This window comes from Apodemus sylvaticus, chromosome 7 (assembly GCF_947179515.1).
Source record: "Apodemus sylvaticus chromosome 7, mApoSyl1.1, whole genome shotgun sequence".
Taxonomy (NCBI): Eukaryota; Metazoa; Chordata; class Mammalia; order Rodentia; family Muridae; genus Apodemus; species Apodemus sylvaticus.
Window position 1 is genome coordinate 13,863,250 of NC_067478.1, and position 13,201 is coordinate 13,876,450.

Consider the following 13,201-nt stretch of genomic DNA (forward strand, 5'->3'; position numbering starts at 1 on the left):
TGCCTCTGCCTCCCAGAGTGCTGGGATTACAGACGTGTGCCACCACCGCCCGGCTGCATTTCTAATTCTTAAATATCAAAGTTATTGCTGGGAGTGGTGGCACGGGGCTTTAATCCTAGCACTGTGGAGGCAGGGGTAGGAAGATCTCTGATTTTAAGATCAACCTAGTCTAGAAATGGAGTTCCAGGTCAGTCAGGGCTGTTACACAGAGAAACCTTGTTTCAAAAAACCCAAACCAGTCGGGCAGTGGTGGCAAGTTTTAATCCTAGCACTTGGAAGGCAGAGGCTGGCAGATTTCTGAGTTTGAGGCCAGTCTGGTCTACGGTGAGTTCCAGGACAGCCAGGTCTACACAGAGAAACCCTGTCTTGAAAAACAAAGCAAAACCAAACCAAAAAAATTATGAGTATTATTTGTGTGTGTGTGTGAGTGGGTGGGTGTGTGCACTACAGCGCAAGATCACGTACATGGAGATCAAAGGACAATTTCCCTAATTTGGTTCTTTCCTTTTCCTATGTGGGCTCTGGTGATTGTCTTGTTGGCCTATTTATATATATATATATATGTATATGTATATATATATATGTATATATATTTGATATTTATATATTTTCTGTGTATAAATACTTGCCTGACTTTATGTCTAGTCTAGGCAGCACAGCACTGACAGAGGCAGGAGCATTAGATCCCTTGGGCCTGGAGCTACAGAGGGTTGTTAGCTTCAATGTGGATGCTAGGAATTGGACCTGGGTCTTCTCGAAGAGCAAATGCTCTGAACTGCTGAGCCACCTCTCCAGCAGTTTCATTGTTGGGACAGTGACTCTCAATGTAACCCAGGCTGCCCTCAAATTTGTAGCAAACGGGGGTTGAACCACTACCACACTCAGAAACTTTGTCTGATCTATTTTCCTGTAAAAGCCTACACATTTATTTAACCTGCTGGTCATAGTGAGCCATGTTCTTGCACATTGTCCCTCAGCAATATGCAAGCCTTCTCTAGAGTCCTGGTAGCGCTTCACACCTTTCTAGCATCTATCTTTTTCCTTTGGCTCCACACTTTGTCAGCTTTTCTACTAGATACTAAAGCTTCCTGGGACCAGGGTCATATAGTCTACACACCTGCCTATAAATAGCAGTCTCTCAGGTTACCAGCACAAGGATTTGTTTGCTTGTTCCAGATGCAGTCCCAGGTAACTGCAGGCCTAATTATGTAACCGAGGCTTGCCTTGCACATCCTTCCCACTTCCTAAGTGTTGGGATTCCAAGTGTGTACCAAACATATTGGGCACTGCAGGCATTTCTATGTTTTGTTTTCAAGAAGTAATTGTTTCGCCTAGTCTCCTAGCCTTCTGTGCAATGTAGTGGGAGAATAACAACTAGTACACTTTCCTTTCTTCCTCTTCTTTCCTTCTTCATTTGAGACAGGGTCTATGTAGCTCTGACCGGCCTGGAACTATTCAGATGCGAGATCTGCATGCCTCTGCCTCCAGCGTGCTAAGATTAAAAGCACATGCTACCTGCCTTTCTTGCTATGCAATCCAGATTGGCTTTTTTGGGGGTGGGTGGGGGGTGGGTTTCAAGACAGGGTTTCTCTGTGTAGCCCTGGCTGTCCCGAACTCATTCTGTAGACCAAGCTGGCCTCAAACTCAGAAATCAGCCTGCCTGTGCCTCCCAAGTGCTGGGATTAAAGGCATGCGCCACCTCCCCCCCCACCCCCGCTCTTAGCCTATTTTAAATGACGAGCTATTGTATTAGTTCTCTAAATACCACGAAATATTGTCTTTCCAGTTGTGAATTACCGAACAACGCCACTGGGTTTCCTCTATCGAAGGCAGATTTCATTGAACGCATGCTTCATTCTGTTCAGAGTATAAACAGGGAAACCCCCTTTCCTCGCTGAGAGGCGATGTGGCCTAGGCTCGTAGTCGACTCTCACCACACACCCCTTAAACTAGCTGCAAGCGCTACCCTGTTTTTTGCCTGGTTTATGTCTCTGTGAGGCAAAATCGCTCACCTCCCTAAAAGTGCAGAAGACCAAGGGGAGACGCAGGAGAGAAAAGTCGCAACACAGAGCTGCTGCTGGGGATGGCTAGACAATCAGAGATGGCCATCTGTCCCCAGCTCCAGCCGGCTCCCACGGCACGGGCAGGCTACGCACCTCCCCGTCCGCTCCGCCGGAAGTCCCGCCTGCGTCTGGGGCGACTGCCGCGCGCCCTCCGGCCAGGCTCAGACTGACCGTCTCGCGCTGTGAGCTCAGGAACACTAGAGACAACTTAGGCAGCCAAACGCCCCGCGAGCCCCAAGGAAGCGGCACCCCTCAGAGGTGGCCAGGCGAAAGGCGCAGGCCGAACAGCGCCGGGGCCGCAGGTGGGACTTCCGCCTCGGGACCCGGAAGGGACCGCGCCATCGCTGGTGGGAGTTGTAGTCCGGCCGTAGTTGGGGGGGCCCGCGGCTCATGCGCCGTGCACCGAGGCTTGTTTCACATCTGTAACAACAGGTGAATTGGGCTTTTTATTCTACCCTTTCGCGCCCCTTGAAGCAGCCTGACACGGTCGGGGGTGGTCGGCGCGAGGAGGGGTCCCGAGTCCGGCCGTCGGCCTGGCTGAGAGTGGAAAGGAGGAGCTGGCGAGCCCGAGGAGCAGGCCGGGCATCCTAGGCCTGCCCGGGAAGCCGGCCCGGCCGAGCCTTGGGCAGCCAGGCCTCGGCCTGCCGTTGCCATGGAGCCGGGGCGGGGCGGGGGCCAGACCGGTCCGCCGGGGCGGGCCTCGCTGCCAGGGGCTCCGCGGAGGCCGAGAGAGGCGGCTTCATTGGCTCGACGACGCCTTCGCCTCAGGGGATGCTCGGTTTTTTTTTTTTTTTTTTTCCCAGGCTGGGCCCGAAGGAAGTCTCAGGAGTGCCGGAGACCTTTGTCTGCCCCTCCTCCCACTGTGCGGTCAGGACCGTTCCTCCAAAGGGAGGTCTTGATGCATTTTTTACTCTTCTGGTTTGCCTCATTTTGCACCGACCTTGTCAGTGGGGGAGGCTAAGGGGTGAGGTGTTCTTTGTTTGCTGGTAGTGACTTGTCCCATTTTGCAGGGGAAGACCTAATGCATGGTGGGTCCTTTGTTTGCAGTGAAGTGGAGTCCCAGGGGTCTTCAGAACCCTCAAGCCAAGAGTACGGCGTCGTTGCGCTTTCTAGATAGTCCTTGTGTAAGCAACATTGGTCTTTAAGTTGTGGCTTTCCAATGCAGAGACTGTTCATCTTACAACCCCCAGTTCATGGGTACTTGGCATGCATTGTGGCAAATAGACTGCTGCCGTCCACTTTGCAAGGCTTCAGCTTGTTTGTGGATGCAACCTACTGGGCAAAGTAAAATTACACGTTTTCTGATGATTTTCCTTGCAATGGTTCTTGGAAGACAGTGACCCCACTGCCATGCAACTCTTGATTACATCTTAGAATTTATACTTAAATCTCAGAGTCTGACATTTCCTGGCAGGAAGACTCTTTGCTGATTTTATCATATATTATTATCTAGATGTATGATAATGCATTTTACTTGTACATTTATATATTCTTTGCCAAAGTTTCTATCTATGCGGGCATACCCCACCTGACACCCAAAGATCATAACTTTTCAATATTTTAATTTATGAAGCTATAGTCCAAAAAGTTTGATTCCCTTGGTCTTTTGAAGACTGTACATGATACATGCAGAATACAGGTTGATGTGTAAGAAAAGTAGTGTAATATAAACATGTAAACCATGGCGTCAGAATTCCATTCGGTCCAGATGCTATGGGATCCTGGGTAAATTATATATCAGTGTTTCAGTTTCTTTCTCTAGGAGAGGATATTTTTCGTAGAGTAGCTTCAGGAATTATATGAGGTCAAGTCTATGGGCATTCTTTGTAAACTGTGAAAATGTTTTTGAGATTTTTTTGATGTTATAATTTTCTCAGTCTGGAAATACCATTTTAGATAGATTGGTATTATAGCCATTATGGGATTAGAAAAGTGAAGAGGCTTTTGCTCTGAGCTTCGAGAAAATGTTAACATTTTGTTATGGGTGTTCTGTGGCACAATTCACATTTGGTGGGTCTAGAATGGGTCAGGGGCCTCTTGAGTGTGGCTATTGTGTCAAAACTTGTTAAAGTTAGTACATTGATTTCTGTGATTGGTATCATTTTGCTTCTGAGTGAAGGTTGCCACTCCAGTGAGCCTACCTTATTATTTTCCAGGAGGCCCAGCCTCGTGATGAGGAATAGCAAGGAGAGAATTCAGCTCCAGTTCAAAAGCCTGCAAAATCTGAGCCCTTCACTGCTTTTCTAAGGTAAGGTGACTTAGCCCTGCTCATAGATGCTCGTGGTGTGCATTTTACTCAGCCCCACCATAAAGCATGTAGCTCTTTTAGAAGTATTGTTTATTATTATTGGCTTGAAGACATCACGTAAGCGGTCTACTAGAAGTTGTGTTTCCGCACAAAAGAAATTTTGACTTACTAGAATTTTATGTATCTATAAATTATATTAGACTGAATCAATTATTTTTAAAAACATTGCCACATTATAAGAGAAGCATGTTTCTTTTGGATCTCTGTGAAATGTTCTAGAACATGATAAAATAAATGATTTGATATCTTGAATCTCATATTTTTTGAGATGAAGACAGGAAAAGACTGTGGTATATGAAACTTTGTTGACAAGAGAGGATCCAGAGACTTAAAAAGCAAAACTCTGCTAGGCATGGTGACTCCTGTCTGTAATTCCAGCACTTGGCAGCCTAAGGTAAGAGGGTTTCTTTGAGTTCAATCACAGTCTGAGCTACAGAGTGAGTTCTAGGCCAGACTGGATAACAGAGTGAAACTTTATCTAAAAAAACCTCCAGAAACCTAATTTAAAACAAAAACCCAAGTCTTTTTACATGCAGATTAACTTAAAATTTCCTAGCAAGAAAGTATTGCTTATGGGCTTAGTGGTAAATCAATTGCTTAGCATGAACAAGGCCTTGATTGTAATTCCTAATACCAAAACAAAATAATAAAACAAAACAAAAAAAACCCAAAAACCAAACAAATCCTAAAACACTCAGGTCTTCTTTAAAATTAGGATCCCAAACTATTTTTTTTTTAATTTGTGTAGATGGTGTTGATAGGATGTAACTTCTCTGAGTAAGTGATGTTGTTATTAATTTTATATTAAAGTTTTCTCTCTGGAGTGCACCATATCTTATTAGTTGAAATTTCCAGCATCCCTGGGGAAGAGGAGGTCGTATTGTGGACTTGTACGATCAAGCCCTTTATTGCCCACATTCCCACACGTTGTGAATGAAAGGGACCGGCAGTCGGGAACTGGAACGGGGGCCTCCTAGGCTCCTAGCAATGTTAGACAGTAACCTGATGTACAGAAACATTATATAGAGTTTTCAAAACTAAATTTAGTAAGGGTTACTGGACCTAATCCTATTCCAGAAGTGCTATTGTTAAGAAGATCTCTAAGTATGAGTTTGAGTGTTTTACAAAACAATATTACAAAATTATAAGTGTTACTTTCTCTGTACTCTCTAAATAGATTCCTCAGTTAATAGGCATGGTGGCACACACTTGTCGTTCTTTGACTTGGAAGGCAGATGGAGGAGGATCAGAGTTCAGAAAGTGAAGCAAATTAACAAAAAAAAAAAAAAATGTAAGGATGAATGTACCAATCGGTAGAATGTACCAAAACCCTGAGTATGGGGTGTATGCCTGGAATACCAGTGCTCAGGGAGCTAAAATAGTTTGAGCTAGTCTGGACTCTATAGTAAAACCCTGTCTCAGGAATAAAAGAAGACATCAAGACTTCTGGCCAGTAGCTGTGCTGTACTGTAGTATTTATAACTTATTATTAATAACACCATTATTACTTAGAAATTATTATTACAGTAACAATTATTACATAGAAATTTACCATGCATTTCAAAGACACTTCCCAATAAAATACTTTTAAATTATGAAATTTTAATATATGGTCATTCTTTATCCTGAATTCTCAGTCAGTTCTCATTCTGAATTAGATTTTTTTTCTCTTTCTTTTTTTTAAAGATTTATTTATTATTTATATGTAAGTACACTGTAGCTGTCTTCAGACACACCAGAAGAGGGTGTCAGATCTCATTATGGATGGTTGTCAGCTACCATGTGGTTGCTGGGATTTGAACTCAGGACCTCTGGAAGAGCAGTCAGTGATCTTAACCGCTGCACCATCTCTCCAGCCCCTGAATTAGATTTTCTAAAACCATAGTAAGCAGTCATTAGGCAGTCCTTAGTCCTTGTTTTGATGGTCCATATGGAATTTAGTTTCTTCTTGGAAAGCCCAAGAAAATCTCCATGTGTTGTTTGTAACTGGGTGGAGCTGTGTCTTGCCACGTTTATTGCTTTCTTGTTTAATAAGCTTCTGGAGTTTTGGAAGAGCAAAAGGACAAAGCTATCAGTTAGAAAGCATCAAGGACAGAGTGCAGAACTGGCCTTCTCATCCTTTTTTTTTTTTGTCCTGATTTTCTAAGACTGGGTTTCTCTCTGCAGCTCTGGCTGTCCTGGAACTAACTCTATAGACCAAGCTGGCCTTGAACTCACAGAGATCCACCAGCCTCTTCCTCCAGAGTGCTGGGATGAGCGGTGCATTCTATCACCACCTGGCTTGGCCTTGAATCCCTCCTGGGGAGTGGTGGTGGGGCTCGCTGGTGCCCAGCTCCAGCCCCTTGTCTTCTGGATAATGTCTGTGCTCTTGCAGTCTTTGCAGATTCTTGAACCAGGAATAGTAATCAACATTCATGGCCTTTTGACCCTCCTTCTCAGGATTCCAGCTTTCTCTCTTGGCCAGAAATGTTCAGCCTGGACTCATTCAGAAAAGGTAAGAATGGATCTGTACACAATTCTGTGCCTGTCTTCTGTGTGACAGAAGGCATTAGGAAGGTTGTGAGCCTGCCTCTGCACTGTAGTCCTGTGACCCTCGGGTAATTTGCATAGCCCTTTTCCTTGCCTGCCTTAGCTCAGAGTGCTGTGTCTCTTGCCCTAGGTCTTGTTTCCCCAACTCTCCTTCCTGCCCGTTCACTGCTTATCAAAATGCTTCCTGTTTTTCTCTTCTCCTTTTTTATTTTATTTTTTTTTTATCTGTGTGTATGTGTGTGTCTATGTGCCTGTGTGTCTGTGTGTCTGTCATAGCTGTCCTGTAGACCAAGCTGCCTTCCCCGCCCTGAGACAGGGTTTCTCTGTGTAGCCCTGGCTGTCCCGGAACTCACTTTGTAGACCAGGCTGTCCTGGAACTCAGAAATCCGCCTGCCTCTGCCTCCGCCTCCCAAGTGCTGGGATTAAAGGCGTGCGGTTTTTTTTTTTTAATTTTTTAATTTTTTAATTTTTTAATTTTTTCCATTTTTGGACCAGGCTACTTTAAACTCACAGAGATCTGTGAATCTCTGCCTTCTGAGTACTGGGATTAAAGGTGTGTTCCACTGACTAAAATTTTTAAATCATATTTACTTATTTGTATATGTGAATGTTTGTGTATAAAATGTTTGAGTATAAAAGCTGACCAAGGTTCTGACATGAGCATGTTTCACAAGTAGAGCCAGGATAGAATTTCCATAATTGCTTATTAAATAGATCCTTCCCATTGTGTCTACTCTCTTTTTGGGGTTTGTTTTTTTTTTTTGGATTTGGTTTTTGCTTTTTTGAGACAGGGTTTCTCTGTGTAGTCTTGGCTGTCCTGGAACTCACTCTGTAGACCAGGCTGGCCTCGAACTCAGAAATCCGCCTGCCTCTGCCTCCCAGAGTGCTGGGATTACGGGCATGCACCACTACTGCCAGGCGTGTCTACTCTCTTATGTTCATAAAGGCAAGGGAGCTCTAAACAAGCGGTGGCCTATATACCCCACAGATTAGGACCCCGAGGATAGCCACATGTGCCAGGGCTGTGGACAGCTTCTTGCCTCTTTGATTGTCTTCTGTTATTCCTAAAAAACTAAGGAAAAAACTAGACTGAAAAAACTGATTTGCTTCTTTTTTATTTTTATTTTTTTTTGAGATGGAGGGTGTGATAAGTAGAAAGATTATAACGGAGATTACTGTAGACAGCACATTATTTTTTGAGCTGAAAACCTAGTGTCACTTAATTACTTTGTGTCTCTTTACTAACTTGTGGGTTTTGTTGTCCACTCACTTAAAAAGGGCCGTTGACTTAGGTTCTTTTGTGGTAGGAATATCTGAAAGAACAGTACAGGTTTTCTAAAGAGAGGAAGTGTTATTTAGTGCTCCTTTTCTTTAGAGGGAGTCACAGGTCAGACTGGCCTCAAACTCACTACATAGCCTTGGATGTCTTGAACTCCCCATTCCCCTGCTACCACGTGGTTTATTCTGTGCTAGGGATAGATCCCAGAGCTTTGTACGTGACAGGCACTCTACCAGCTACGCTAGACTGTTAACAGAATTACACGATAGGCCCCAGTCAGCACGGGGTCAAGATTGCTTAGATTTACTTGGGCTGAGTGGGCAGTACATGTTTTTAATCCCAGTACTTGGGAGGCAGAAACAGATCTCAGTGAGTTGCAAGGCAGCCAGCACTTCACAGACAGAAAACAAAACAACAAATTAATTTGTCTTGACTTTTTAGACCAAGGCTTGATTGATGGGTGACATCCTTTTGTTATTGTTCTTGTTTTCTTTGAAACAGGGTTTCTCTGTGTAGCCCTGGCTGTCCTGGAACTCACTCTGTGGACCAGGCTGTCTTCAAACTCAGAAATCCGCCTGTCTCTGCCTCCCAAGTGCTGTAATTATAGGTTGTGTGCCACCACAATCTAACCTAAGGGGTGACAGTTTTACTGCTGTCTTGTACAGGGCAGGGTGGCCTCAACAGAAAACCTGGACCTAGATTTCTGGTTTACATGATGGTTCTATACTCACTGGCTAGCTGGAGGCTAGCTTCCAGCTCAGGCTGGAAGACTGAGCTTTTCTGTGCCCTACTTCTTTATTATTTCAGTGGATGAAATGAGCACCTTTCTCCCAGGATCCCAAGGGTCAGCTGAGTTAACACATGTAGAGACCTTGAAGCAGGCCCTGACTCCTTATGAAGGAGCAATTCATGTTATCACTAAGTAGCTGCAGGATATACTATGGTCTAATATTGGATCTTGCTTTCTAACCAAGGGAGTGTTAAACATATCTACCAATAGTCTTTTTGTTTTGTTCTGTTCTATTTTATTTTATATGAAACAACGTCTTGATAGTATTCCAGATTGTCTCTGAACTCTCTGTGTTGTAGTCCAAGCTGGTCTTCCTCGCTCTGCAAATTTTTGCCTTTTCTTGCGTACTGAATATCTGACTCGTTTCTCTGCTGTCCTGTCACAGAATGAGGACTCAAACACTAAGCTCAGACTTACATAGTTAGCACATAACTTTTTTTTTAAAGATTTATTTATTTATTATATATGAGTACACTGCAGCTGTCTTCAGACAGACCAGAAGAGGGCATCGGATCTCATTCCAGATGGTTGTGAGCCATCATGTAGTTGCTGGGATTTGAACTCAGGACCTCTGGAAGAGCAGTCAGTGCTCTTCACTGCTGAGCCATCTCTCCAGCTCCCCTTTGTTTGTTTGTTTGTTTTTTTTTTTAATGTGGTATTTGGGAGAATGTGTGAAGACTCTTGAGATAGGAATGGAGAAGTTAGCTAATCATTTCTTTTGTTTGTTTGTTTGTTTGTTTTTTGTTTTTTGGATTTGGTTTTTTCAAGACAGGGTTTTTCTGTGTGGCCCTGGCTGACCTGAAACTCTATAGACCAGGCTGGCCTCGAACTCAGAAATCAGCCTGCCTCTGCCTCCGAGAGTGCTGGGATTACAGGCGTGCGCCACCACTGCCTGGCTAGCTAATCATTTCTAACCTTACCATCAAGACAGAGCAGAAATCAATTCAAAATTAAACCTTAATCTAGAAAGCCTATGTGCATTTCATGTGTAACACTGTATGTATTTCCTGTAAAAACCACACACCTCTAGTGTCTTCAGACTTACTGGAGAAGTAGAACATGATTGGAGCGCATTGTGTGCATGTATGAAGCATCAAAGAACCAATACACATAGGAACAAAAAAGACGTAGCACACATATAGACCTTGGACCAGGGTAAGTACAGTAGTATGACCAGAGGGTGACACATGGTGTGTGCATGGTAGGCTGCTCTGGACCACTGCAGCAGGCAGCTAGTGGGCTGCTCAGCCTGTATCCTGTCTACTCTGATGGAAGCAGGCTTGCTGAGGCAGTGTGGGGGCCCCCAAAGTACGGGGGGCTACTTAACTTTACTTCAGGTATCTCAAAAGTTTGGAGCTTATTATAAAAGTAATTTGTGGCCAAGTGTGTTGGCTTATGCCTTTAATCCCAGCACTTGGGAGGCAGAGGCAGCTGGATTTCTGTGAGTTCCAGGCCAGTTATAGCTATTATAGTGAAACCCTGTTACAACAATAACAGGTAATATGTAGACTGAAAAGATGGCTTAGGAGGTAAAAAGATGCTGGTTGTCAAGGTTGAGCGCCTGAGTCTGATCCCAGAACTTGAGGTAGAAGGAAAGAACGGGCTACAGAGAGTTCTCTGACTGTGACGTGCAGGTTATACACATACACTGATACACGCCATAGTAGGATAGGAGTTAGTGACGTTTATAGGTCCTTGTTACGGAGGATTTAGTCTCTTAAATGCAACATTTGGCGTGACAAGTTTATCACTTTAACATTTCAAATTATAATTTTATTTATTTGTGTTCTGTGGCATACTTCTAGAGGTCAGAGTCAGTTCTCTCTTTCCTCTGTGTGAATCTGGGGATTGAACCCATGTCATCGTGTCTACAGATCTAGTTCTTAGGACAGCCAGGGCTACACAAAGAAACCCTGTCTCCAACAACAACAACAACAAAAAACTAAAACAAAGTATATAGGTTGTCTGTTAAGACTCGTAGAGAGGCCAGATGTGACATAGACCTGTGATTCCAGCACTTGAGCCTAAGAGTTCAAATTATCTTTGGTTACATGATGAGTTCAAGCCTGGGCTATTTGATATGCTCTTTCAGAAAAACGAAACCAAGCAATCATAAGCTTCATAAAGGGTAGATGTAGTCTGAGGGCCTCTAGAGAGTCAGAAGGGAGCTTCTTCAATGATGTTTCTGCTGTGCCCATAAGCCAGTTACTGTTCTGTTGCATAGCATTGCTGCTCTGGTCCTCAGAACCTGGGATTGGCTCTCCAATATTTAGCTAAGATCCACTTGGATTCTCAAGGTGAATTAGCTCAGTAGTGTGCTCTGTGAAGGCTGAGAACATGTCACCCTGTATGTTTTCTCTTTCCCCAGATCGGACCCAGCACAGGCAGCGTCAGTGCAAGCTTCCCCCACCCCGCCTTCCACCCATGTGTGTCAACCCTGCCCCTGGAGGGACCATCTCTCGAGGTAAGAGAGGAGGAATCTTGCCTCCAATAAGAGCTTAGTCTGGGGTGGGTAGGTGGCAGTGGAAACACTGTCCTGAGGGCATGCTTCTGGAAAGTGAGTCACGAGGGTGGACTTGGCAGAGAAGACAGACTCCAAGTGAGAAAATATTTGCAATAGGTTTTTCAAGGTCCTTGGTTATGCACCGTGGACACTACAGTCTCCATGGACCTCTATGTGTGGTTTGAAAGGAATGTTAGGATGAGTTAAGTTGTTGAGCACCAGATGGAGAAGCTTTTAGGCTAGTAGGAATTCCTGGGCTCTTCTTGTTCAGAGAGTAGATGCTTGAAACAGAGCCCTGACCCAGCCTGCTGCCCTTAGTCTTGGATGCTTGCATACACACTATCTTCCCCACTATCTCAAAACACTTTACTATCATTAAAGTCTACCTGATAATTCTTTGGCAATATGACATTTTTCCCCTTTTTTTGTTTATTTTCTATATTTTTTATTTATATTTCAAATGATTTTCCTTTTCCCATTTCCCCCCATATATATATTTTTGATACAGAAGAATATCTCAATATCCAGATGAATGATGGTTCACCTCAGGTCAACATGTACCTGTGGATGGGGACAACAGTCAGAGCACAGGAGCATCTTTTCTTTCCCTCAGACTTAAGTCTTTTCTCCACTTGCCAAGACCATCATTCCTGGTGACTTTTTGTCTTAGCAGGCTCTCTTCCCTGCTGGGACCGCCTGTTCAAATCCCTCTGCCTACTGGAAAGAACAGTATTTTAGGTCACAGAGTCTTTGCTACATCTGGAATGAGCCTGCCTAGTCTCTTTCTATATAGCACCTTGAAGGTCAAGAGCTTAGAAAAGGCATGGGGAGTGGCTTCTGTGGCCTGTGCTGCTACCGTGTGTCCAGGCAGTTTCCAGTTCATTGCCCTCCACTCTCCCATGGCCCTGACTTCTGGCAGCTGTGTAGTAGAAGCACATACTTGCAACCCCTCTGACAGCCTGACTTAGGTTTTAAAGAAATGCCTTCCCTACCATTGCTAAAACAAGAGTTGATTGCCCTTTTTTTTTTCTTTCTTAAAATGCCCTGTAACTCGAAAAGGCTGAACGTTAACATTTCCAACATGGCAGGTGAGTGGCTCTGAGAGTGTTAGATTGCTGTGGCTAAGCTCAAAGACTGTTTGTTTAGGTTAACTAGGAGTCAGGTAGGCCGTGCCTCTGTGAATGCCAAGAAGTATACTATGCTCTTGGGATAGAAAACTTCCCCGTGTGGTTACCCATAGGTGCTGCACACTCCTTCTCTTGCTGTGCCTCCAGAAGTCATCCATAGGGTGTGCAGAAGACATCTTGATGTGCATATACAGTTAAGCTTTCTTTCTCCCATGCTGCTTCTGTTTCCTGTGTGTGTGTGCACAATGATGGTGGTGGTATTAGGAAGGTCCTAAACATCAGGCCTTACAGATACAACACCACACTTTACCACTGAGCTATACTCCCCACCCCCCTTCTTTTTCCTTTGAGATGGAGTCTTAGAGTATTGCACAGGTGGCTTTGAAGTTCTAGCTCAAGCAAGCCTCTTTCCTTTGCTTCCCAGTAGGTGGGTTATAGGTAATGCACCTGGCACTGTAGATGCCTCATTGGAACTTCTGCCCTTAAGAAGGAGCTGTGAAAGCCAGATGTGGGCATAACACCTGTAACCCAAGGAAAACAGGAGGATCAGGAGTTCAGGACCAGACTTGGCTATAGTAGCACACAATACTTTATCTCCCCGT

At 44.3% G+C, this 13,201-nt stretch overlaps 1 protein-coding gene across 11 annotated transcripts in view; it reads left to right on the forward strand.

Moving 5' to 3' along the window:
• Positions 1 to 2,403: 2,403 nt before the first annotated feature.
• The window catches only part of Dhx30 (DExH-box helicase 30), a 31,031-nt gene continuing 20,233 nt past the window's right edge, over positions 2,404 to 13,201 (forward strand). For 2 of the 11 annotated variants that reach the window (XM_052187143.1, XM_052187152.1), the window contains exons 1-7: positions 2,425 to 2,495; positions 2,867 to 2,955; positions 3,074 to 3,187; positions 4,220 to 4,311; positions 4,640 to 4,765; positions 6,811 to 6,865; positions 11,338 to 11,433. In XM_052187143.1, the coding sequence (XP_052043103.1) occupies positions 4,724 to 4,765; positions 6,811 to 6,865; positions 11,338 to 11,433 (193 nt within the window). In that variant the 5' untranslated portion in view covers positions 2,425 to 2,495; positions 2,867 to 2,955; positions 3,074 to 3,187; positions 4,220 to 4,311; positions 4,640 to 4,723. Of the gene's footprint in view, positions 2,496 to 2,866; positions 2,956 to 3,073; positions 3,188 to 4,219; positions 4,312 to 4,639; positions 4,766 to 6,745; positions 6,866 to 11,337; positions 11,434 to 12,531; positions 12,561 to 13,201 lie in introns of those variants that run through there. The other 9 variants (XM_052187153.1, XM_052187154.1, XM_052187150.1 and 6 more) reach the window with 8 other exon arrangements.